The 26,829-nt window shown below is 45.8% G+C and overlaps 1 protein-coding gene and 1 pseudogene across 4 annotated transcripts in view; one reads left to right on the forward strand and one right to left on the reverse strand.

The window, feature by feature from the left end:
• The window catches only part of OSBPL10 (oxysterol binding protein like 10), a 259,064-nt gene that overhangs the window by 76,811 nt on the left and 155,424 nt on the right, over positions 1-26,829 (reverse strand). For all 4 annotated transcript variants that reach the window (XM_037134654.2, XM_037134663.2, XM_053669357.1 and 1 more), the window contains one exon: positions 9,696-9,906. In XM_037134654.2, the coding sequence (XP_036990549.2) occupies positions 9,696-9,906 (211 nt within the window). The remainder of the gene's footprint in view (positions 1-9,695; positions 9,907-26,829) is intronic.
• Positions 4,126-4,236, forward strand: LOC119041410 (uncharacterized; annotated as a pseudogene).

Consider the following 26,829-nt stretch of genomic DNA (forward strand, 5'->3'; position numbering starts at 1 on the left):
GGACCTGGGTGAATTTAGGTGGAGCTTGTCATGAGTGGCGCTCCAAGGGCAGGTTCCGATCATCTATTTATAAACTAGTTTCTACAGAAATGGCAGTGTCCGAATCACAAGAGGCCATTTCTCTCCCCACCCTCAGACACAAACGATCCACATTTCCCCAAGCCACAGTTTCTTCAAGGGGTTCTATTTTTTTAACTTAAAAACATTTTTTAATGTTTACAACCAAAAAAAACCAAAACTCTAATTTTACAAACACAGGCTGCTCAGAATGTGATTTAAGGCCACTGCACATGATGACCGCAGCTTAGAAAGACGGCTGCAGTGGGATCTCGTGACGCCGCCTCTGCCGTGAGAGGTGGCTGGTGCGCAAGCCCCATCGCTGTTAACACATATGGTCATTCCACTCCAGCAAGGAACACGGGAGACCGATCTGGGAAACCAGAAGCGTTCTTCTAATCCTCTCCCAATCCTTGGGGGCGGAAAAAAAAAGACTTGCTAATTCTGTTTTTTTTAACAGTCATGTGCTATTATAGAATATTCGTACATGTTTACTACTGGGGACAGGAGTAATCAGATGTAGATTTCTTTACCCTTTTAATAGTGATTCTGCCATTAGAATCAGACTAGGTCTCAAACTCAGCTGACCTACCTGCCCTCCAAAGATTGTTTTCAGTGTAAATTCAGGGGTAAGTGATGGAGAAATGGCAGGCTGAAGTACAGAGTGCCTCAGGTGAACTAGAACGCAGCCTTTCAGCATCTCGATGTTCTATCCATCAAGCGATCCCATGCACCAGCCTTTCCATTAGCGTTACTCCAAGGAAAATCTACACGTGCTTATGCGTGTGTGTTCGTGTGTGCAATAGTATCCAACCCAACGCATTTTTATGCAGGAACCTTTTTTTTAAATGTCAAGTGTTACATCATATAACTCTGCTTACAAGCCTCAACCAGCGTCTCACTGCAACTGAAACAGAATCGAAACTGCTTGCCCTGGGAGACTGCAGCCTCACTGCATTCTCTCCCCGTCCTTGCTCTCTATCCTCAAGCCACGCTGCTATTTTTTCCATTCCTCAAGGGAGCCGAGTTCACGGCCATCAAGAGCCTCTGTGCGTGCCATTCCTTCCGCTCAGAATGCCACCCCTCCGGTGCTACATGAGGGGGGGAGGTGTCCCACATATATGCAGGGACTGCCTAAATGTCACTTGCTCAGCAAAGCCCCCTGTGACCTTCCTGGCCAAAGCAGCACCTAAAGGCACTCCTGCCACATCAGTGGAGTCATTTCCTGTTTTCACACACTGCGCACTATCGGAACTCACCCTGCTCACGTTCTTTGTCCAGCGTCTTTCTCTCCTCCTTGGAAAGACAGCCCCTGGCAGGCAGGGACCATACTGCCCTTGCCCATGGCTGTGTCCCTAAAACCCAGAACATGGTCTAGCAAAGGGCATGCACTTAACAAGTATGTGCAGGATAAATGAATAACTTAAGATTTCCAGAGATAGCAAATTTTTTAAAAAATGTGCGCATTTTACAACCTCCTAAAAGTTAAAAAATTAGAAAGGAAAAGTAGCCTGGTGGTTGCCAGGAGGGTCGGAATGAGGGGGGCGGGGCAGGAATGCAGAGCTCCTGCTCAGTGGGCACAGAGTTTGAGTTTTGCAAGACGGGAAGAGTTCTGGCGATTGCTCACACGACCAGGAGAATGTATATAACACTACTGAGCTGTGTACTTAGAAACAGTTAATACAGTCAATTTTTATATGTTTTTAACCACGGCTTTTTAAATGGCAACAAGACAGCCATACACCCCTCCTTGACGTCACCTGGAAAAGGTGGGAATGCACAACACTCAAGTCAGAGGCTGCAGGATGATCTGCGTCCAGACGTGGGTTCGAGACACCAGAATCTGCCATGAGAATGGTGGAAAGCTACCTACCTGTCCAGCCGATCAGCTCCTGCTCAGAGTCCTGAAGCTGCATTCAGATCTTCAATATTGAGCAACTGTCTCATTAATACTGGGATACCACTTTTTAAAATTTTATCTATCACACAAGTAGTACGTGTCCTCTGGGTTAATTGGGAAAGCCTAAGAAGCACTGGGGGAAATAATGAGATCTGCTTGCCTAGCCAATCAGGACAGTGGTCCCTCCATCACCCCCACACCTCAACCCTGTCTCTCCCTCCCCTCCATTCCACCATCATTCAGAGATGAAAATCTGGGGACAACAGAGCCCAGGCCCCTAAGGGATATCCGGCCTCCCAGGATAGACAGACAACCAGGTCAGGTGGACTGGCAGTCGCAATGCATGCTGGGAAGTGTAGTTTTCCGTATACTCTATGGATTCAGAGTATCAACAAACCAGTGAGGGAGGACAGAAGAGAAACCCATCTCGGACCCTTCCAGCTGCTGTAAGAAACGAGCGCTGGTTTGGGGGACTCGACGGACACGTCTCCTTTGAGGATGAAGGAGGAGAATTCTAACCGACAGTGAATGAAAAGGATTACACAGAGCAACAGTATCCTCAGACGGCTTCGAGGAAGAATATGTCTCTGAAATTTCTAACATGAGGCGTCAGAGAAAAAACATCAGGAAAGGCTGCATCCACAGCACAACACGGGCTGCAGCAGCCTCTGGGAAACAGGAGCAGGAGAAGGAGACGGGCTGAGGTGGAAGAGGAGATGAATGCCCTGTGGCATTATTATGAAGAAATGAAATCAGCAGCAGTAGAATTCAAAGGAGCCCTGCAGCGAGAAAAGAGCAGAGTCAACACTGCAGAAAGTCAAATGAGAAGCCCATCAAGTTAAGGCGGTCCTTGCTGGCGTGCAGCTGCAAAGGGCACGGAGACAGCAATTAGAGAGGAGGTAACAGAGATGACACGCAGCAGCGACCGCGAGATCCCGACAGACAGTGATCAGGTCTACGGAACAGAAACAACGAGCAAGGACAGAGCGAAGAAACAGCCGGAGCTGCAGAGAAAGCCGAGGGTGCACAGCTCGAACGGTCCTGCAAAGGCTTGGCAATATCTTCTTAGGCTTCCGATGGCTGAAACTTCAAACACACACAAACGTAGACAGACAGAGCAGTTTGATGAATGCCTAGCTCGTGAAGTTTGGCGACATTTTTGAATAACAAAAATCCAGAGAAAAAATTTTCAATCATTTAGGCAGAAAAATTAGACTTGTCTTCGAGAAGGAAAAAAAATCAAGCTGGTCTTGAATTATGCTATACAACACTAAATGCCAAAGGCGAACAGACAAAGAAAAGAATGCAAAAAAAAAAAGTCCACAGATTTGGGGCAGGGTGAGGGACTTTGGGGGATAATGCTCTTCCTCAGCCGAATTATCTTTCCTCTACTAACAAAGAGTCCATATTTATTGAGCTCAAGGTCTACTGTATACAACTTACATGTGTTACCTCTCATGTAATTCTAATGACAGCCCATAAGGCAGGTCCTACTGTTACGCCCAGCTGACAGATAAAGAAACTGAGGCACACGGAGCCAGTGAGTGGAAGGATTCAGATTAGAACCCAGGCAGCCTGGCTCCAGAGCCCAGACCCTTAATGCCCACTGTCTTCCTTTTCAGCAGCACTGAAGAGACTCGGAACATACTCGGCCTTCGGGGGGCGGGGGGACAGGAAATTCCCTGAGGACGTATGGTCACACCCTCACATACAAAGAAAAGAAGCAGAATCGAAAACCCAAGACTGAAGAAGTCACATATAAGAGGACGAGTGGTGAGCAACGACACCAGTAAAACACAGAGCTGAGCGTGGCTGAAACTACACTGAAGTAAAGGCATTCCCATCACATGTAAAATTTAAAGAGCCACCAAGACACTCTAAATGATATTTTCACCCAAGAGTAGGAAAATCAAAATGAATACCCCCCCAATCTTACAGACTCCATCTCACTTGCCTCCGCCTAAGTCCTCACCATGTGGAATCCTGTCTTTACTTAAAATTTTGTTCATCCTGAAGTTTTTACATTTTGGTTTAAAAACATTGCAAAGCACCGTTTTTATCTTAATTATTTTGGTACCCCTTAAATTACGCTCGAGGTAAGTGCCTCTCTCACCTCACCCTATTCCCTGCCCTGGAACTGAATCGAAATTGTTCTAAGCAGGGTTACAATTGCTTCTCGGCCTTTCGGCTAAGATCAAGTGTAGTATCTGTTCCTATCAATTTAAACAGGGTTACATTACTGAACACTAAGTCAAAATTATTTTAGAGATTTAATCATTAGCGCACATTAAGTATTAAATTAGTGTTAAAATATTAAGAATAGCCCCTACATCATACTACCAAAAATCAGGGAACGAGGAAATTAAAGTGTGCCAAGTCTTTGTCCCTCAAGGAGAGAGTCAGAAAAGCGTGTGTCAGTCTTGACTTTGCTGATTAGAAAAACGCAGGTTAAAGAACGTGCATGAAAATGTAACGCACCACTACTAAAATTTATAAACATATTTTTTTCCAAAACACTACAGAAGAGTAAAGGAAACACAAAATAGAGGAAAAAATGTGGAAAGTAACACAGAAACATAAAACAACAAACAGCAGTTAAAAAAATAAAGAGATTGCGGGGAGAGGGGGGCATAAGGGGATAAATGGCAATGAAGGAAAAAATACAATTAAAAAGCTGGAAAAAATAAACAAGTGAATTATATTCCTCTACGGAACGAGTCTCGAGACTGTGTCATAAAACAAAATGCAGGTCTGAAGCACATTTCATTAATTGTGAGACGCACCTAATTTCCCCATGTTAACATCTCTGAAATTGGAGTCCATCTCACAATCAATGGCGTGTCACGGTTTAACTGGCAACTTTTTCTTTCCAGTGGTGCAAAGGAAAACAGCATGTTTTTACCACTGATGGTGTCTGACAGTGGAGAAAATACGCCTCCCCTCTGGAAAGCGACTCGGAAAGGTCTGAAGTCAAAAGGAAGCCAAAAACTCCCACAGGAGGAGGAGGCTGGGATCAAAATGTTACCTCGGGCCACTGACTGATGATAAGACCAGACACTTAGATGTCCATCGCCTGTCACTCTGGTCCGGGCTCAGGGGCAGGGAGCTCATCAAAGATGACACAATAGAAGAGAACTGGAAGGCGAAGGGATGGGTAGTCCCGCAAGTGGCAAATCCCATCCTCAAAATGGGCTTTTACACACACCTGGAGCTCCTCACGCAACACACCTTAGTGGACGTGAAGAAGAAAAGCAACTATAAATATCTGGTTCCCTGAACCGGCTAGAAGAAAAGGCTACAGGAGATTTCACCGTGCGCTTGAAGGTCTGACTGTGGAACGGTCTTGAGCTGTCCTCAGCCTCAGCGTCAACCTTGTATGAAGTGCTGAGAGCCACCGTGCCCGCACTGGAGCTGTGAGGCCCCTGGCGAGGCCCGTGACACGTGACAGCACGTGGCAGGTCTCTCCCTCCTCCTCTGACAGTGAGTTCATGCCTCCCGGTCAGTAAACCTGAAAGGCTGCGGCTCCAAAGTGCAGTGAGATGGACGAACTTGAGAGAAGCGGAAGGCACATTCACCATGGAGAGCTGGGATGTTGGCATCTAACAGCTGTGTTTTGAGAAGCTGCCACTCAAAATTTGTGTTTAGAGAGAATTTTTTTTTTAAAAAATCCACCCATCTGACATGCTCTGCAATGCTAGGTTTCATGTTTTCCTAATATGCTCTTCACTGAAGGAATCATTGCATTTCAAACTTGGCTTTTAGTCACAAAATAAGGGAAGGCGGCTCAGGTTGGGCCCATTTCACCGAAGCAGTAGGTGGCGTGAAAGAAGGTGTACGAGCCAGAGAAAGCACAGGGAATCTCTGAGTGGCGGGAAGGAGGCGAACTCCGGGAGGCTGAAGATGTCTCTGTCATGCAGTGAAGCACAGTGGGAGGAAGGAGGGGACTGGCCAGAAGAGCCAGGCAGAGTCCTCATCAGGGTCTCACCTTTTTGACCCCTTTGCCAAACCCCCAAATGGGGCAGGACCAATGCAACTGGCTTATTAACTGGACACCCCACAAATCTTACAGGAGAATGAAAATGTTATTATACAGATGAATTAAGTGCATTAAGTCCTGCTCCGCTTCTCCTCTTGTCCATTACACGTCTCTTGCTCTCTTGTCCTGATTTGTGTCTGAGGGCACCTGCGTCACCCACTGCCACTCCCCAGGGCTCTACTCTCACCGGCCTGGCAGCTCTGCCCCCAGTGTTCTTTCCCAACATGCCTTGCACTGACCACTCTGTTAGCATCCAGCTCTTAGCTGGCTCTAGAATGTGCTTATCTGGTTACAGGTATCCCCTCTGACTTTGAACCCTGTGTCCTGGATCAAGGCCTGCAAGCTAGGAACCAACCAGAAGCACAGACAACAGACTGCACCCCCAAATCCCTTGAGAGGTCCAGTTTCTCTCCCACACTGGTACCCCACCTAAAAGGCCAGACTCCTAAGTAGCTCAGCCTTTCCCAATTCTGATGGAGTCCTGCCTGTTCTTCTTCGTGGAATCAGAGGCTTGGGTCTCGGCTGGGGAAAAAGATGCTCGCTTGCCCTCCTTCATCAATCATGTGCCTCCATCCAGCTGTTGAAGCAGAGCTGCAGAACATAAGCCTTGACCAAAAAGCTGAGTCACTTTATTAATTTTAATTACAAACCTCTCCACAAACAGAGAAGCTCAACGATGCATTTCAGCCCACTATATCTTACAGACGACATCAGAGACAGGTCTAGGAGCCCAAAACAGATAGGCAGAAGGCAGATGAACACAAAAGTAGTGTTGGATTTCAGTCCGGTGCTCGGTGTGTTTGAAATGAAATAAGCATTAGGAAGCAGCACTTGCAGACAAAGGCTCCGAAGCCAACACAGTCCCCAGAGGGTACAATGAAATGCTACAGGAGATGAACTATTCCATGACTAGAAATTAATTTTTGATTTGGAAAAGGGACAGAAAAGAAAAAGCACTGCAGGGGAGCAGAACACTGTGTTCGGGTATTCGGTATGAGGGGGGTCCCCTGTGCCTTTCTGCCCAGCGAACAGGGAAAAGAAGCCCCAGCCGAGCCTCACGTTAATGCGACCTTGACTTCCATCAGCCCAGCCCAGCACGCCCTGGACACAACCGCGGTGATTTTTTCAGCAGGAGTTCAGACTGTTATGGCTACGATCCACCTCAAGAGCCCGGAGAGTCTAAACAAATGCATTTTGTGATGACACTCCCGGGGTTACCATACTCTCTTATTCCACTAGTCTGAGATTCGGGAACTCGGCTTCAAGTGCAGGCAACTGTGATGTTTTGGATGCAGAGAGTAATTCCATTTCCCCCTCCCGCTGCCCCCAGTGTGTGGCACAGATTTAAAAGACACACACAAAGTCTTTACAAACTTAAGTGGCTGTGGTACACGGAACTGAACTTTTAACAGGGTTGAGAAGACAAAGAAACAAAATTCGCTCTTGCGAAGCTTTATGCTCCCGTTGTTTTCCAACCCCCCACCCAGGTTCCCTGATAAAAGAGGACAGGAGGCCGGACAGAGGGGCCGGGAAGACAGGAGGATGGAACACCACACTCGGCATAATCTCAGGAACACTGCTGGGTCCCTCCTCCTCCCAGAGAGTTTCCATTTCAACCTGTCACCACATCTGAAATTCTACCTTGAGCTCTGTCTCCACCCAGGTCCTTAAGAACACCGGAGACCCAATGAACATGGGGAGGCAGAAATCTGCTAGAAACCATCCCTGAATTAAGATGTAAGGGATAAATTTGGGAAGAAGACAATGGTTCAAGCTTACATTTACCAGCGACGGGCTCTTGAAAGAAGCCCGCTGGGCTGCAGAAGTTACAATATACTGTGAGGGAGGTCACAGACACCGGGAGAGGCCTCCGGTCTCACCCTGAGTTTGTGCCCACGCCCCACTGGGGTCACTCAGGCTCCTTCCAGATCGGGGAATGTCAAGGGGGCTTTGGCACCAGAGTTCGGATTTTCAGCTGGAGAGGAAGGCGGGACAGAAGAGCAGGTCAGGACAGTTCCTAATAAAGCCTCAATACCCATATCTATACACACACACACACACACACACACACACACACACCCCACCCCCTGCTCCTAGACTGGATCCGGCACCAGAAACTTGTCTCTTTAGTCATGAGGGACATTAATAGAGCCATTGGCAAAGTTCGGTGAGGTCTGTGGATTAGGGAACAGGACTGCACTCATGCGAATTTACCAAATTTGACCGCTGTGCTGCCATTATGTAGGACAGTGTCCTTTCTTCAGGACTGAAGTATATAAGAGTAAAAGTATGTCGCTTCTGCAGCATACTTTTAAGTGGTTACGAAATTGTAATAGGTTTGTACATAGAGAGAGAGGATGAAGTAAATATCATAAAATACTATCATTTAGGAAACCTGGATGGATGGATAGATGAGAATTTCCCATACAGTTCTCACAGCTTTTCCAAAAGTCTGAAGCTATTTTTTTAAGTATACAAAATAAATCTGGACTTGCCCTTGAGAAAGTTATGACGTGAGCCACACAGTGTCCCCAGTCCCAGTTAGGGGACCCCGAGCCCACCGAGTGGCACAAAGACCCCGGAGGGCACAGCGAGGAAAAGCCCGGTGCTCGCCTCGTAGCTGGTGGAACCTGAACAAGTCATTGAACTGCTCTGAGCCTCAGCATCTCACCCAAAGGCTGAGCACAGTAATATCCACTTTGTGAAGAAGGCAGAAAGTGTGTAGCAAAGGCCCGACAGTGGCCGAATCGGACCCCAGCAGATGACGGTGAGAAACACAGAAAGAAGCCTGCATTCCCTGCACGCAGTCTGCTCTGGAAAACCAACACCCCCTTCGCCGTTGTACAATAGAGAGCAAAAGGGACTTGAATTAAGTATGAAACATAGCACCATAACCTAGCTTTATTCTTCCTCTATTAAGTTGCCTTATTTCCCCATGAATTAAGTTAATTCTGGGCAAGAAAAGTCAGGCTTCTGTTAGTCTCTTAATTCTAATACTTTATAATTCAACCCAACATAACCCACCTCAAGCACCTTTCACCTTTATCGTTGAATTTAATCTTCACTAACATCTTTATATCTTCTCATTGGTTAAACCCTCCCCCAGAAGGACTGCGGCATCTTAAAGGAGTGTATTATTATTTCTGGATTCTTAACACCTAGAAATACCTCCGAATGTCTCCGGTAGGTATTCTAGAAAAATTCGCTCACACGTCCAGGAGGGGGCATGCAGGAGCACGCTTGTCACAGTGAGGGGTGTGGACAGAGAGCGGGGGCGATGTGCGTGTCTGTCATCAGAGAGTGTTGGGTAATACCTGGTGGACGCACACCATGGCCACGGTTGGAAACCATGGACCAGACGCTGCCTAGCCATAGATCTTCAAACACAACAATGAGTGCAAAGCCACAATGTGAATGAGATTCAGAACGTGATGCCAGAAAGTCTAAAAGGAGTGCTTATAAACATGTTAAATGTTTCATAGGAGAGCGTATTTCTTATAGGTAAAAGAAAAATATATATCAGATTGTGGGGGGAAGAAGGGAAGGATAAATGAAGACACCCTTGGACAACAAGATAGATGGATGGATGGTGGATAAAAGGATCAAGGTGAAGGAGGAAGGCCATCGTGCCCATGTGAGTTCCCACACCCACCCTGGACAGTACTCACTTGCGAGCACAGAACTGCCCACCAGGAGTCTTACCTGAGGCTGCAGGCTTGTGGCTGGGCTGGCCCACCTGGTGCACACTCTGCTGCAGCAGGCTGAGGCACTCCCCAAGGCAGCTGAGGGTGGCGGCGGAGGTAGCTTTCAGGAGCAGCAGGTCCTGGTCCAGGGCGGTGAGGGGGCCGGAACCCGGCAGAGACTCGATGGCATGCACGAGGCTCTTCTGCTGCCCTTCCACCTGGTTCATCATCTACAGAACGGGAAGACAGTGAGCGGCCGAGAGTCAGAGTTCTCCTTTCAACGGGAAGGGGGCAGCCAGCCCGTCACCCACGGGACCGGAGGAAAGTCAGGGGAACGTGGAGAGAGACACCATCATCGCTCAGATGACAAGTGACATCAGAGACAGCTCAGAGGGTATTCATTCCGTACATGAGTCCCTGAGTCCCCAGATGATGTAGGCCTGGGTGAAATCAGTCTCTCCAAAGGCACACATCTTCATCTCTGATCACAAGGAAATTTTAGAACTGCAGAGCTGAAAGGGACCATAAGGACCATCTGGGCATATCATTTACACGTCTTCTGAAAGTAAGTAAATAATAAATACATCACAGGGAGAAGTCCCTGTGACCGTCTCTAAGGGTGTTTCACCATGGAAGGTTACCTGAGAGAGCGGACAAACCATGGTTTCACCTACAGCAAAGTTGACACCTTCCTTTTCCTCCAGCTCCTCTTCGTAATTCCTTGACAGTCTTTTTAAAGTTCAGGAGACGGAACTGAAATCTAGGGCTGGTGATTTGTATGACTGAGATCGGAGGGAAGTCAGCACTGAGCCATTCCACCCCCCAGAATGTCAAAGAGGACATGACTTTCTTAACACCACATAGGCTGTCTGGAGGAAGGAAAAGCCAGGGATTCTAGAGCCAGCCCTACTCCACAGCTGAAGCTATGACAACCCCAAATAACCCTATTTTTGTGGCTTGGCTTCAATTCCTAACCTACAGAGAAGTAGTCTGATTTTATCTTCAAATGCACAGATCAAAGAGAAAAACACTCAAGAACTAGAAAAGGAATTCACTGGTTATCTTGTGAAGCTCACCTCCCTCCTGTTTTTACAACGGGGCTCACTAAACAAGACGATGCGTGGAAACTGCACGTCTAGCAAATAAACAGTCATCGTGGAAAGCCGAGGGCGAGAGTGGCCGGCCCCAAGTGCAGGGCCCATCAGCCTCAGAGGCAGGGGGGGGACCCTTGGTCTCCGAGCTCCAGTCCAGGGCTGTCCAAGCCTCCCCCACAAAAGCCTCCTTAACTGGAAGCAACACCTCCTGCTTTCACACTGTCAGCCCCACGGGTTCCTCGCTGTCATCATGTCACCCTCTGGGGAGAAGCAATGACTCTGTCCGGACCACTGGACTTGGACATGAACGTCATTCCATGCTCAGCCTTATTTTTCTATTTCCCTTTGAAAACGAAAACCTGCTGTTTTCTAGTAGTCTTTGTACTTGTCCACTTAAAAAAAAAAATTCATCCGCTGCAATCCGACTTACCAAAATAGGTGCCATTACTTCAGAACGATTCTTTAACAAATCAGTGTGGAATGCGCTACAACAGACGAGGTTTGCAGCATTCTCCCGGGAGCGCGCACACCCACCCTCTGACTGTGAGTGACATTTTTCTGCAGATTACAGAGATTACACCCAGCCATTCCGGCTTTTTTAAAGAGAGATAGCACCTGAGGCAAAACAGGGGCTCTGTTGATATTCACTTCTTCAAATCTCTGCTCTAAAGTCACCTTCTGAAGAAAGCTTCACTTAAAATTGCACCTCCAGCCCAACCCTTGGCACGCCTACCCTCCTGACCACCTCATTTTCCTCCATAGCACTTGCCACCTTTCCACCCAGCTTGTAGCTTACTTCTTGTGTTCCTTTGCACTAGGGTGAGAGGAAGGATTATATCTGCGCTGTCCACTAGTACATCCCAAGCACGATAAATATCTGCTGAATGAACAAACACGTGATCCTCCAGTCTCCCTCTTCTGCCACCCGGGTTGTCATTGTGCTTGATTAGCATAATATGGCTGAGATTTAGTACAAGTTCATACCTCCACCATCGGCTCAGGTTTGCCAAGAAATACTGCCAACTGGTTTAAGTTCAGAAAAGCTCAAATGTTTATGCACTCTTTGACAGTGAACTCTATGTAACAGCTAGGGAGAAGTGGAATTCAAACTGTTTGTTGTACTAAGCATTTCTGTAACTTCTGACCATAAAATCATGTCTTAGAAAAATGATGTGTGGAAAGGAAGAAAACAGAATGATGAAACGCATCATACGTTATGTTCTTAACTATTACGCGCATAAAGCAATAACTCTTAAGAGAAAAGGTAAGTAAAATTAAGCCATTAACTATATGAAATACACTTGGTTTTAATCACTGAAAAGAAATAACTATATTCCAGTTGTGTGGTATAGAATACTTATTTCACAAATGTAAAATAGTATGCAAACCTCAGGTAATGGAAAACACAGAACTCGCTTTCAGAACCTTGTATCACAGCAGAGGGACACGCCCAGAGATGGAATCCACATCTCCGCTCCTGAAAGTATTCAACAGTTTTTACTGAGTGCCTATTGCCAGTGGCAGAGTCAGGACTGTCCTGCTCAAGGGGCATTTGAACCAGGGGTTGGTACACCGGACAGTTACAATGTCTGAGAACTACTGGCACTGAGGAGGGGTGTGCTCAGGAGTGCTAAGCACCCCACAAGCCAGGGCACAGCTCCCTACAACAAAAACTTTCCTGCTCAAAATGCCAAGAGCGCCCCCTTGTGTAACCCTGGGGTAGAGACACATAAATAACCAGGCCCTTGATGAATCTCAACATTGTTCTTAGTAAACTGAGCCCCCGAAACAAGCCTCACACAAGGCTTGACACAAAGTGGACTCCTCCTCCAGATTCATTTTCTCCCCCTTTTCCATGTGATGCTAAACAGAACTTCAGTCTTTAACGACACAATTGATACCACTCTTCACTTTATTTTTGCTTCATCGGGCTCCAAAAGAAATGGAATGAACCCTAAAAGGAATGCAGGATGGCCAGCCTCAGAGGGGCAGAGCAGAGTTATAACTGTGCTACCATTTCTAAGGCAGGGAGAAGAATCACCCACTGATGAAGAATCTGTATCTGACTTTGGAAGAACAAGTTTCTGCTATTTCCACCTCTAATTTTCATTAAGGGCACATATAAGAAGATAAAGGCGGCACTGAAAGGCCATAAGCAACGAGAGCACCAACAGCCAGTGCTTCACTCGGCCCCTCTCCCCCTCACCATTCCCACCACCCCCAGCCTTGAAAGTGTTGAGCCCCTTGAATCACCCAAGTTTCAAACCCAAGCTCTCCACACGCCTTCCAAGCGCCTCAACATCCATCATTTGTAGTGTTTACAAACAAGTGAAAAGATGCGTGAGTTTCATTTCTTTCTGGCATTTGGTTTTCACAACTAGGCACATCAACATCTTGTTGAGATGTTGGTTCAGGCTTCGGAGATCCACCCTCTGGAAATGCCAGCTCTGAGGCTGTAAAATCACCTACACATAGGTCAAACTGAACTTCACAGACAAGCAAACTTCACAAGGGAAACATTCTATGACCCATTTATCTAGCACAAACAGTGGCATGTACACCCCAAAATCAAATCACAGGAGTTAATGCTAATAAAATCATCAGTGGCAGCTTTTGTTTGATTGCTTTATTTTCATAGAGCTGAAACCAGGGTGCACAGACCTAAACCCAATGTCATCCGGCTCAACGAGCTTGGATCAGGACAGAGAGAGGAGTGAAGGAGACAGAAGAGGAGAAAAGCTTCATTTGCCTTGATTGCTTCTGGCCGCTCTGAGCTGCAAACCTAGGAGCAGGTTTGAGAGGTGCCAGAAAGGCCCAGTCTCGACAGGCTGGATGTCCTCGAACACCAGCTGAGTCACTCACCCATCAGTAATCAAAGGACGCCGATTCCTTATTCTAAAGTAACCAGGACTGCTTGCCTTAGTTGGCAGAGCCCCCCTGGGTTCACAGGTTCCTTCATACCATCAGTACAATCCACCTTGCTTGGAAGTAGACCAAACTATCTGAAGTGAGCTTCAGGGTGGCCTTGGGTTGGCATTTCTCCTTGGCCTGGTGTAATTCCAAAGCCCCTTTTAAGTCTCCCCCTGGGTCAGGAAACTGTCCTTGGCTAACCTAGGTACTTTTTCACTTGGCCAAAGTCCTCATCTAAGTTTGAAAGCCATGCCTCAAGGATCTTTAGAACCAACACACACACAGCTGTCTCCATTATTACAGATTTACTATTCCACCGCCTTCATTAGCATTACTTTAATATCCCAGAAATGGTCTGATAGCTCATTACAGAAACTTCCTGAAATATCCATCAACGCTGTAATGGAAACCGTCAAATACAGTTTGTACCCTAAAGTTCTTTGAAAGCCTTGCCTCAAAACCCTTGCCCCGCTGTCTCCACCTGTCCTGAACTGATGCATCTTGGTCTTTACCTAATGCCAGTCAAGCCCCTGTATTGCAAACCTAACTTCAAACTCCCCACTGCTGACCTTGCCCTCCCCTCAGTGCCACGCCCAGTGCCCTGCAGAGGTGGGGTTTTCCCTTGGGAGGGGTGGTGAATAGTCAAGTCACTTTGTCTAAACAACAATGCAATTTGTTGAGAGACAGAGGCAAAATTCTGAACTACACACACACGCACACACACACACACATACTCGCATGTATGTACATTGATCCAAAAAACACTTTCTGAAAATGTGCAGACAAGTCTATTCCATTCCCTATAAGTGAGATGTCACCTCTTCACCTTTGGCTTTCCCACCATCTCTTCCTCATCACCCCTTGTAAGAACTCCACACCACACAGATATGAAATGCACATTTTATCTTCAAAAACTCCCAGAAAGCAAACCCATGCTGATGTTCAGAGCTATGAGATGCAGCATTCGTAGCTAAATGGCTCTGATGACTCTGTCACGCCTGTCCCTTTCATCCTGCAGACAGGAAATCCCAGTTCAGCGAGGCCAGGGGCCCTTGCTGAGGTCACACGGCGCCACCACTCTGGTGTCCTCTGCACTATGAGACGTCCTCCTGGGTACTTCTTTCTCAGAGTCAAGAAGCGAAATGCTATCTCCTGCTCGGAAAACAATGACGGTGAAGTTTCTGCCACTGCCCCTCTCCCCACCCTTTCTCACCACCTGGGAACAACATGTGTTCACTTTTTGGATTATAAGAGGCCAGTTTAGTCCAGCGACCAACCTCCCGACCCAATTAGACAGTAAACACAGCTATAAAGAAATAACGATGACCTGTAACCCCACTTTCTACCAGTAAGCACTGTTAACCTTCGGGTATTATTCTGACTCTTCTGATTTACGTGTCCATACAACAGGTGATATTTTTTAATTTAAAAGGACCATCTCTTATATATAATTTCCCCCTTTCATCACTACAATGCATCGTCTCTGATGCCTGGGATTTATGTTAAAATAACCCAGTTGGGGGGGGGGAGTGAGAATGAACCGGTATTAACTGTGTGTGGGGAGGGGGTGCTGACGCAGCTGATAGCCACCTGGCGGTTCAACATGATCTTCTCCAATGTTTGACGTCTGACATTTTTGCAACAACAATATATTTTGAATTCGGAGAAACTACATTGTTACAAACTGAATTATGCCCCATTGCCCCAAATCTTATGTCAATCCCAACCCCCAGTACCTCAAATGTGACACTGTTTTACAGGGGTAATCAAGTCCAAATGCAGTCACTAGCTTGGGCATGAATCCAATACGACTGGCGTCCTTATAAGAAGGGGAACTTTGGACACAGACACACACAGAGGGGAGGGGAAGCCGCAGATGACGACCGAGACAAGGAGAGAGACCGGGAACCGATCCTTCACAGGGCTCGGAAGGAGCCACTCCCCGAGGCCTTGACCTTGGACTTCTGCCTCAAGAACTGCGAACACAGACATTTCTGCTGTTTGAGCCACCTGGTTTGTGGTACCTGGTGAGTGCAGCCCTAGAAAACGAACACTCACCTCACAGACCGTGTTCTGCAGCAATAAACGCTGAGCTCATTCTAATGGCTGCACCTCCCAAGGGCTTTTGGCTCCAAGCAGAGGAGGCCCTGCCGTTAGAGCAGAAGCTCCCTCAATGCCATCTTGCTACCATTTCTTTTCAGAAAAAATAACGGAAGGTACCCATGCAAAGGTTATTGTTATTATTATTTTAATTCTACGTGTCGATACTGAGTGTTAGTTAACATGCTGGTAAGAAGGGGCACAAGGGACAAAAGGACTAATTTCTTGCTCTCAAAGGAAACACCACTGGCCAACAGAAGGACATGAGTGGAAGGTGAGGTGTCAGTAAATCGCCTTGTTCATTCACGACTCACGTGTCTGCTGTACCCTGTGCCTCGCACACATGAAGACTTGGACCTGAAGGGGGCGCTGTGCGCGGATGAGACGCACTCTCTCTGGGCACAATGGGCCCCCAGGAACAAGGCCAGAGGCCAGAGAGCCACAAGGGCTCCATCCGCAGGAGGCCACTCTGCTTTGTTTTTGTTAAAAATATCTATCCTCCTATTTGGGGGGACAATACTGTTCACAGGAAAAAGTAATCAAGGAGAAGGAAAGAAATAGTGAACCCATCCAAAACCAGAGAAATATTAAAATCTTAATGTATGGATACTTAACTACGTTTCTATGCATATCTATGCACTTTTACTTTTTATGAAAATGGTTGCACATCATGCTTGTAACCTTTTTTACTCCATATACCATGTCAATAAATTGCGACAATACCATGTGAAATACTGCAGATCACTCCATCACATAAATGTGCCGCAATCTATTGCCCAGTTCCCTACTGCTGGACATTATGATGAGGCCTAACTTTGTTCTCTGTGACAAATTACAACTCAACACACTTCACTGGAGCTAAATCTCAGCATAAATTTGTAATGATCTTCTGAAAATAAACTCCTAGAGGAGGGATTGCTTTAACATTAATTTTAAGGCTTTTGATAAATGCTGCCAGCTCACCATCAAAAAATTGTCCCAATTTGTGTTTTTCTCAGCAGTGTGTGAGCTGTCCTTTCCTTTTTAATTTTTTGAAAGTATTTATTTATTTATTTTTAGAGAGGGAAAGGGAGGGGGAAAGAGAGGGAGAAAAACATCAGAGTGTGGTTGCCTCTTGAGTGCCCTCTACTGGGGACCTGGCCCACAACCCTGGCATGTGCTGTGACTGGGAATCGAACCAGCCACTCTTTGGTTTGCAGGTCAGCACTCAATCCACTGGGCCACACCAGCCAGGAATTTCCTCTTTCTTATCACTCTCTAAAGTCATCGTGTTTTCTTAACCAATTTCATAGGGAAAAAAACCCAAACCAGTATTTCATTGTTTTAACTCATTGGGCATGTCCCCATATAATGTGGGGTAAAGAAGGGTTAAGAAGTGTCCATATCCAGCCATAAGCAGTAAAGAAGCCCCAGAGATCTAATGTACAGCCTAATGGATATGGACAACAATGTTGTACTATAACCACCGAATTGCCAAGAAACTAACCGCTAAAAAGAAAGGATAATTACATAATGTGATAGAGGCACTAAATATTGCTGCAATGGCAATCCTTTAACAATATAGAAATGCATCAAATTAACAAGCTGTGCACCTTAAATTTACACAATGGTATACGTCAGCTATACCCAATTTAAACACAAAAAGTAGTTTCCATATCCAGTAAAGAAAATATAAACACACACGACACTAAGAGTCCAGAGAGGGTGTCTCCTTCAATACGGTGGAAGTAGCCACGTGGATGCCTGCAGTGGGCACCGGTGCAGGGCACAGGGGCAGGTGGTCCCCAGCGATGGGAGGGAGAAGTCCTGAGGAAACGGAGGGAAAGGACTATTGGGAGAAGAACCACGAGGACCCAGAAAGCTCTCAAAGAAGCCATGGTTCATTTGTGAAGGTCCCAGGGACAGGGGGACAAAGGGAGGCAGTTCCCGAAGTCCCTACACCACGCAGGGCCAGAGGGAGCGGTTCTACCTGGAGCTGGTCCACCTATTCGTTCTGTCCCCAGAACACACTAGATAAGGGAAGGGCACCTGCCCACTGTTGCCAAGCCCACCCATGGCCCTGCCTCAGATTTAACCCAGCACCGAGGCTTAAGAGAAAAGCAGAAAGCGGCCTTTGTCCTCCCCACATTTCCCTGTCTCCTCTTGCTATCTTCATTTCCCTCTGGTATAAAAACCATTTACAGTAACAGCCACCAACATGAATAATGGAAGCACAGCCATTTCTCGTCGGGGGAACCGGGAGCTCTATGGTTTACAAAGTGCTTTCCTCACGTTCATAATCTCGTGCTCCCAGCTCTGCCCCAGCCACAAGGCAGGGCCGGTTATTGCGATTCTCCTTTGTACAAACCTGGGGCCCAAATCATGGTCTGCGGAAGTGGAGAAGTTAGGATTAAAGTCCCATGTTTGGGGTCCAAACTTTTCTGCTCTACAGACGCTTCAAGATCACAGATGCACGTGAACACATGCACACACGCACACTCACGGCTTCATGCTGGTCTCACACAGCCTTCCACGTAAAAGTAGCTCCTTGGGAACAAGCCACTTTACCCTCTGGCTGACTTACCGCCCAGCTGAAGGAGAACAGGTCAGACCACCAATTCTCCCCGGGCTCAAATCTCCAGAAGAGAAAACATGATTCATAAACAAAAACTGAATAAAGAAGGGACGGATCTGTTCTGCAGATGGTGTGGAAGTTTCACTCAAGGTGTTTCAAGTCTCTCTCAGAAGTCCTCTAATCAGAAACCATTAGACATACATCATGTAAAAAACCAAACACTTAAAACGCTGCTTATCCATCCACTTTAGAGTCTGCCAGTTGGCCCGCCATTTCTCAGCAAACGCCGCCTAGCCTATCAGTTTGTCTCTTACAGAATGGAACCTCACACACCAGGCATCAGCCAGGATGAAACGCAACTATTTTATTCAGCCCGCTTTCCTTTTGTTCCACATACATGCTCAACCTGTCTCAACGAACCTCTACGTCTCTTGGACACTTAATCTCTACTTTGGGAAATTCTTCTATCTTTCAGGGAGAGAAGGTTGCTTCTAAGAATTCTCAAAGAAAGCATTCCAGTAGTCGTCTACATTCTCAGTTCAACCTGGCAGCATATACATCATTTACCTTAAACCAGGCCTTAGCTCTTCCTAGCAAATGCCTGCTAACCTCTTTTAAAACTTACAGTTTGGGTTCAGATATCTACCCACAGCAACAGACAGGAACATAACAATATAATTCCCCTTTCCAGCTAAAATTAATTTCACTAGCGCCAGTTACTCTCAGGAAGGAAATGCATCTCCGAAGGGCACTTTAAAGAGGGGGAAACATTGACCGAGAACGTCATGACTCCAGGCAAACCCTGTATAGCATTTGAGTCTTGGCAAATGAAACTCTAGAGAGACAAACACATTTATCAGGAATCTGCTTCATTAATCTGAAAGTGAAAATTCTGTTAAGGGATAAGCCACCAGTAATTAATATTTACGGTATCCCCCCCTGGGTGAGTGACGCTGCACTCAACATTTGACAGGAGAGCGAGCACAATTTCCGCACACAAACTGCTTAAAATGCCATCCTCAAGGTGCTCAAATGGGAGACAGAATCATAATATGTAATAGACCGTGCTTTGCAAAACAGCTAACCACCCTTTGCAGATGCCTGCGTTTGAAATTGCTTCCCAGCGACGGAAATGAGCTGGCCCGAATCCATCCCCACTCCTTCTCCACACTTCCTCGTGACTCTGGCACACGCTCTTAAGAAAGTACGTGTAAGAGTGTATATAGCCTGTGATCACTACTCATAGGACTACACACTCAAAAGGAACTTATAATTAGTTCCATACACATCCACCCTGGGGCTCAGCAGACTGACTGCATCAGTCAGTTAAACCTCTGCACGTGGGACCCTTCATGGGAAGAGCCTGCAGGAACTTACTCATCAAAGGCCTGTTCACAGGCGATGCGGGGCAGATGTCTGTCGGGTGGAAGGACGGACTGTGATATTTAACCCAATTTAGGACTTTGATATGCATGAGCTACAAGGATGCACACCATTTACAAACACTTTTAAAATGCACTTCAGTAGAAGATTCATTCATGTGTCGAGTGGAGTATCAGTCAACACTTCCGTCTGAAACAATCAGTCTAGTAATGAGGTCTCTCCCTAAACTTAATGCTGGTACAGCACAAATGCCAGGGTCACGCAGCATCCTCCCAGAGGGTTCTGGAGGTGTATTAACGTCTTACAAATGTTTATGATTGACACCCAACTCCGATAAAGCCCAGACCACCCGATCTCTCTCCCCTTTCTTTTGGAGGACCACCTCCGAATGCAAAATCGACACAGTCCGCCAGGTCGGGGATTTAACAAGAGACAAGGACTCAGACCACAGTCCTTTCTCCACTTGTACATGTCCTGGTGATTCCCAGAGTCTAGAAAACCACCCAAGTAGCTGTGTTACTTCTCTCGGATCCAGTTCACGGGTCTAACACTTCCACTACCTTTGTGTAAATTAAAATTGCCACCAAGGTGCTCTGCACGTGGCTGGTGACAGCGTTAGCCAACTCCCACCCAAGAGGTCTCTGCAGTTTTCCCTCTGAAGCTGTGATTAAAACAGTCCTCTTTTCCATGAGAATAAATTCTTCTCTTCCCACGACCACCACCAAAGCTGGGAAATAAAAAGGAAATGTCTGGCCCTGGCAATGACCTTGGAAAGCATGCGAGCTGAAACAGAACCTTGTGGAATTCTCACCAATGGTGGCTTATGTGTCTTGTACCCTAACTTCTCATGACTACACTGCCTACTCAGGCAACTTGGCACCATCTGATTTTTCTCTCAAATGATGTCTTGCCTACAAATCCTTTCCTCGTCAGCTCTCACGACAGAAGTCCTACTGGGCTCCCAGTGCCCCACTAGGGACAGTGCTCCTGCATGAAGCATTCCTCATTTCCCCAGGCAGAAGGTACCGGTCCCAATGCTCCCCACCCTCCACCGGCTCTCTGAGCCCTGCCTCTAACACTCACCTTTCTTCAAGGTCTTGAGATCTGGGGACCAGCCCCACGCCCATGTTCCCTTAGCACCCGGCTAGCTCAGGGTGACACTAAGTTTTTAACAAACCTCTAAACGCATCCTTGAGGCTTTGGGTCACTGCTTCAGCCTGCTCAGTGAAATGCTCTACTTCAGTTGTATGTATGTCAGGAGCCTAATTTGGACTAATCTGGGCACGTACAGAAGGAAAATGCACTTTCTCCTTCAGTTCAGAAACTACTTAGAAATGACTGCCTCCCTTCAGACTTATCTGTGTCCTGCTAATTCGCTGTCATTAAACTAGCCATGTAGTAAATGTAAAACATCAGCTGTCCTTCCAGATATTTTGTCATGCTTCCCACTGCAAAATAAACACATGCTGTTCTTTCCACGGACTTCAGTCCAGGCATCACACTGGTTTTACTATCATGTACATTTAGTAGCAATAAAAGGTAACACTCAGCGGAAAAAAATGCTCACCAGCTCCCTGCAAAAGTTTCTGACTGTACATGCTACCCTGCATCACACCCCAAAGCCTCAAACACAACAACACCTGCAGTATCCGAGGAATGCAATTCCTCCAGTTAAAAAAAAAAAGTTTAAAATACTATTTCAAACTGAAATAGATGCCAGAGTTTCATAAAGCTGGACTGACTCAAGAATTATTTCCTCAGGTCTCACATTGGGAAGGTTTCCTTTCAAGAGCTCTGGAGCTCCGAAAAGCCGGGTTAATCTGAAGAACAATGACCATCTTTACTCACTCCATTGCTGCCCCCTGCTGACCAAAGGATGGGAACCTTTGCCAGACGCTGCCCTTTCCTGAGAAAAATGGCAGGTGTGGACAAGAGAAGCCCACCAGCCCGCTGGGCACCAAGCCCCCCAGAAAGTAAGGAAGGGCAATGGACACAGTTCCTTAGGGCCTTACAAATAACTAGAGGAAACATACATATACATATGAAACCATCCAAAAAAAACAGTATAAAATTATGCTGTCAAGTGATACAGTGAGGCTGTCGGACTAAAAGCATTCTGGGAAGGGTGATAGCGAGGAAGCCAGAGGGCCCCTAAAAAGGCTGGTGGTTCCCAACCTTTTCGCCCCTAAGGAACACCCCCTCGCTCAGCGCAGGACTCCTGTTCTCCGTAATCTGCCCACATCAGGGAACCAGAGTGCCCAGCAAACCAAACATTCATCTGATTCCAGGTAACAGCAAAAAAAAAAAAAAAAAAAAAACCAAACAGGTAATGGCTTGATTTTCAAATGGTCAAAACAGCTCATGAACCCGCTAAGAGAGAAGGTTCTCGAGTCCATGAACCAACCCGAAGACACTTTCTCAATGGGTTTCTCAGGCCTGGGAATACCCACAACATGGACTCAGTGACAGGATTATGTGGCTGGAGCATTTTTCTCCTGAGAAATGGGAGGTAAATTTGTTTCCATTAGGTTCTCAAAGGGACTTGTCCCAACAATACATCAATCAATAAACAAAATTAAAATCTGTTGGCCAGGGATGTCAGGCTAGGACCTCCTGGCAAAGATGAGGAGACGGTGCAGAGAGCTCTCCTGTCCCCATTCTGAGAGGCTATCGTTTGGATTTAAATTGAAGAAATACCCACTCCTCCCATCTAACTCTACACACTAGACTACCACATAGCACTTCCCTTCAATAATTAGAAAAGTTTTAAGGCAACTGTAAGACTATACTTTCAGGGATCATTTCTATAGTTTGTTAAAGCAACTATAATAGGCCGTAATTCTTAATTTAGGCTGTGTGGTCAGTTCTCCTTGGCAAAGAGGTCAGTCTCTGTTTACAAGTGTCCTTCATCAGATACTTGTTATATTCATCAGAAACCGACCTGCTAAAGTACCTACAGACACTTATCTGAGCTCAGCTTCATGGAAAATTAATAACACATATAAGTTCATACCTAGTGAGTCTGCCTACTTATGGAGGGAGTGCCTTCCCCCACCTGCTCCCTTCCCACCCCCCAAAACAGCAGAGCTCAGGGTGTGAGTGTCCAGGCTCCAGACAACTTACTAAGTGCAACTTGAGGCATGCTGTCTAATCTTCCTGGACCTCAATGTCCTTACCTGTAAAATGGGTCTCATGATAGTTCTTAAAACATAGGCATGTTGTGAGGAATGAATTAGTCAATAATTGTGAACCACTTAGAAATTTTCCTAAGCCACACTAAGTGCCATATTGCTGTTCCCACTACTGCCATTACTACTGCAATTCTTATTCTGAAAGGTGACAGAGATTCAGGGGAAAGTGCTCGAACCAGTGACAGGCAGGTAGGAAACGCTCAGGAAATGTTAACAGCATTGACGATGAATGCTGTGGAAAAGTAAGCACATACATGGAATTGCTATCCTCTTACTCTAGCTGGGTGTCATAAAACCTGTTTATTTAAGAAGCAATAAATTCAATGTAAACCATATTACACTTCTCTTGTAGAATCATATGCGTTCTCGATCGTAAAAAAATAAGTCATTACCTTATTTATTGTTGAAAATAACTTTACTAAGTCGATTGCTGTTGATTCTCCTTATTTGCGATGGTTATGCTCCATAGAGTCTCCATAAGCACTGAATTAGCAAACACTGAACTCTCTCTCCAAAGGGAAGTCCATGGGGAGGTTCCTGTGAGTCTATAGCAATGTCTTCATCACTGAAATGCCATCTGCATTATATAGGTGTGTTTGCCAATTCCTTGTAAAACAAACTAGTTTCATTAGCGTTAAAAACTGGCTTTTCTACAAAATTCTCTTCCAGTGTAACACTTAACAGGCACAGTCAGTTCTCATTATTCACAGCAATTATGTTCTATAAAGTCACCATAAACGATGAATTAGCAAATACTGAACCATTATTCCTAATACAAGGTGTGCGTGTACACGTATTCATATGTGTATATGTATGTGTGTGTGTGTGTGTGTGTGTATATATATATATATATATCACAAAGACAGAGATTATCATCTTAAATGCTAAAAATAGAACTCATCCCCAGTAGATTCTATTTTCTTTACCAAAGAGAAAATGAGTTTCAGAAGTGTTAGATCACTTGCCTGGGGCCACCTCACAAATAGGTGTCAGAGCTGGGATTCCAACCACAACAGGAGCAGAGTTTCTGGCCTTACACTGCATTGCCCCCTCCCATGTCCAACCTGTCCTCATCTCCGTGTGACAAAAGAAGCAAGGGGCCAAACATCACCTGCTTTGACCTTAGCTGAGAACCGGTGCACTGGGAGACATGATTTCGATGTTTTGGAGACAAGTTTTTCGATGTTTTGGACGTCTGCAAATGACCACAACACTACCAAGCATATCAATTTTGGGAGTTACAAATAAACTTGAGCAAGAAGGAGAATTTGCAAATCTTTGCATAATGAGGATAGACAATTTTTAAAAAATATTTTGTCATCAGTTTCTTGATCTTCGGCACCTGTCTCACCTGGAAATTTAACATTTTTTACACTGTATTTATTGCCTTTTGGACTCTATGAGCTAGCTAGCACTAGCCAAGAAGCATTTAATATTTTCCTGACCTTGGGTAACGTGACCGAGAATTTATTTGGTTTTTGGCCCCATGACAATGCTGTCCGTTACGCTTTTTAAATAGACCATCGTCTCATGAACCCACAAAGCTAGCTCCTTTTTCATAGTTTCACCACGTTCCATTAGCATCTTCCACCTCGGGGCCTCTTCCCTTTTTTGGATGCACCTTGCGTTTCCTTCATTACCACTGACCCCACGGCCAACAGCAGCACGACTCATGGGAACGAGGCTCATCTAGCATGCGCATTTTCTCCATCGGGCACATTACAACCTTCTTGCACTTGAAACACCTGACAGCACTTCTACACTCTCCTTGGACGCCACTTGGAAACAGTGAAATCACCAACAAAAAGCACCAATATGTGGTACTAAGTATATCATGACAAGGATGTGTGTTCATGACTAGCTGAGCATCTCCAGGACCAGGGTCACAGATAAACACTAGGGAGTAGGCAAATTTGCAAGCGCAGAATCCATGACAAATGAAGATCAACTATCTGTATTTAAGATGTTTTTAAAGGCTAGAGCTATCAAATGAACTCAAAATCCAAAGGGAAATACATAATGTCGTGCATGTGTGCGTGTAGCTTATGAAACCGTTCCACACGCCATTGTAAGCCTCAGAGAGAAACACTTCTCATTCGCCATTATCTTCACTTCGAAACAGGCAGCTTAACTGGACTCAATTATTTTAAAGTTCCGTGATGAACAGTAAATTGGAACAATCTTAACCACTGCAGTTATTCAAATGCAGGAAAATAGACCCAGACATGCTCCTAAAGCTTTAAAGATATTGATTTTGATGCAGAAGAAAGCTTCTCAAATACCTTTCTCTTTGAGGGGGGTATACATCATTCTTCGGGCAGCCTTTGTATGACAGATTGTATTAGCTTTCACAGCCCAAACTCGTTTTAGTTGCTAAATGCTGTTCGCCTATGGATGGCATTGTGCTCCCTTAAGTGGTGTCATTTTTGTCACAGTTCACGGAAGCAATGATTTTTTTTAAGGCTATTTAAAGCTTCTGGGAAGAAACACTGAGAACACATCCTCAGCCTTGGCAGGCTTAAACCTCACATGCTTCTAGGCAAGAGGGTAGAGCAATGAATGAACCGATGAAAATCCCTGCCCACCTGAGCTGATGCTCTCATGGAAGAAGGTGGACCATGAGTAAGAAAATGTGATGAATATTACAGAGAAAATTTAGGCAGGGAAAAGAGCAAGAGATGGAGGCAAGGCATTTGCAACTTTAAGTAGGTAGGTAACCTAGGAAGGTGTCACTAAGACAACCTTTGAGTGAACACCGCAAGGCAGGAAGTAAGCAGCACAATGCGCAGAGCCAAAGGAAGGACGTTCTAGGTAGAAGGGGGTGATGGGGACTGCAGAGGCCCCGCAGTGAGAGGCAGGCCTGGCGCGGCCAACAAACACCGACGCCAGCTGGACTCTAGTGGGAGAGGGAGAAGAGATGAGGACGGTGTAGACAGGCGAGGAAGGGCCGAGTGTGGAGGGCCTTCTGGACGGTTGGTAGGTCTAGATTTCACTCTGTGTGAGAAGGGGCACATTCGAGGGTTTACAGGAAAACCCCAGAGATACTGCGAGTTTGAGTCCAGACCACTGCAGGAGAGTGAGCATCACGAGAAAGTGCAAGAGAGCTCTTTATTGCAAGAGGGCGAGTTACACAAATTGTTTGCTTCCCCAGTACATATAAAAGTTATGTTTATACTATGCTGCATTCTGTTAAGTGTGCAAAGTGTGTATGTCTAAAACACAATGTCTATGCCCAATTTAAAAATACTTTGTTGCTAAAAAATAACCATTAATGGAGCCTGTTGAGAAAATGATGCCAAGAGACTTAAGGGTTGTCACGAACCTTCAATTTATAAAAAACATCGCATCTGTGAAGTGCAATAAAATGACGTGCAAAGGTATAAGGTATGTTGGTATTTGTTTTAGGTGGGGTTTATTGACTATCACCTTTTAAATTTTGAATATTCAGAAAACTTTAAAGATTCGAAACATATATACCCACCACGATATTCGACAACTGTTGACACTTTGCTGTTTCTGTTTTACCGTGTGTGCGTATGCTTGTCTCCCCCTCACACTTGTTCCTCCCGAAACATCTGAAATTAACTTACAGGTAACCTTGACACTTCACCCCTAAATACAGCAGCATGCTTCTCCGAACAGCCAGGATATCAATCTACCTGCCCACAATTTCACCATCTCGCTTCATTAAGTTAAAAGTAATTCCATTAAGTTATCTAATAATGGCCCATATTCGGTTGTCCCCAGTTGTCCGAGACATTAGGTTCACATTGGAGAATTTGGTTGAAATGTGCTGGAGTCTCTTAAACGACAGGGTCTCTGCGTCCATTTTTCTCTATGTGAAGAGACAGGACTTGTAGGGGTCCCGCAGTCTGGATCTGTCTGACTGGCCCCTCATGGCAGGGTTGCTGAGCATGTCAG

This window comes from Artibeus jamaicensis, unplaced genomic scaffold (genome assembly GCF_021234435.1).
Source record: "Artibeus jamaicensis isolate MK-2021 breed Jamaican fruit bat unplaced genomic scaffold, CSHL_Jam_final contig_519, whole genome shotgun sequence".
In the NCBI taxonomy this organism is placed as follows: domain Eukaryota; kingdom Metazoa; phylum Chordata; class Mammalia; order Chiroptera; family Phyllostomidae; genus Artibeus; species Artibeus jamaicensis.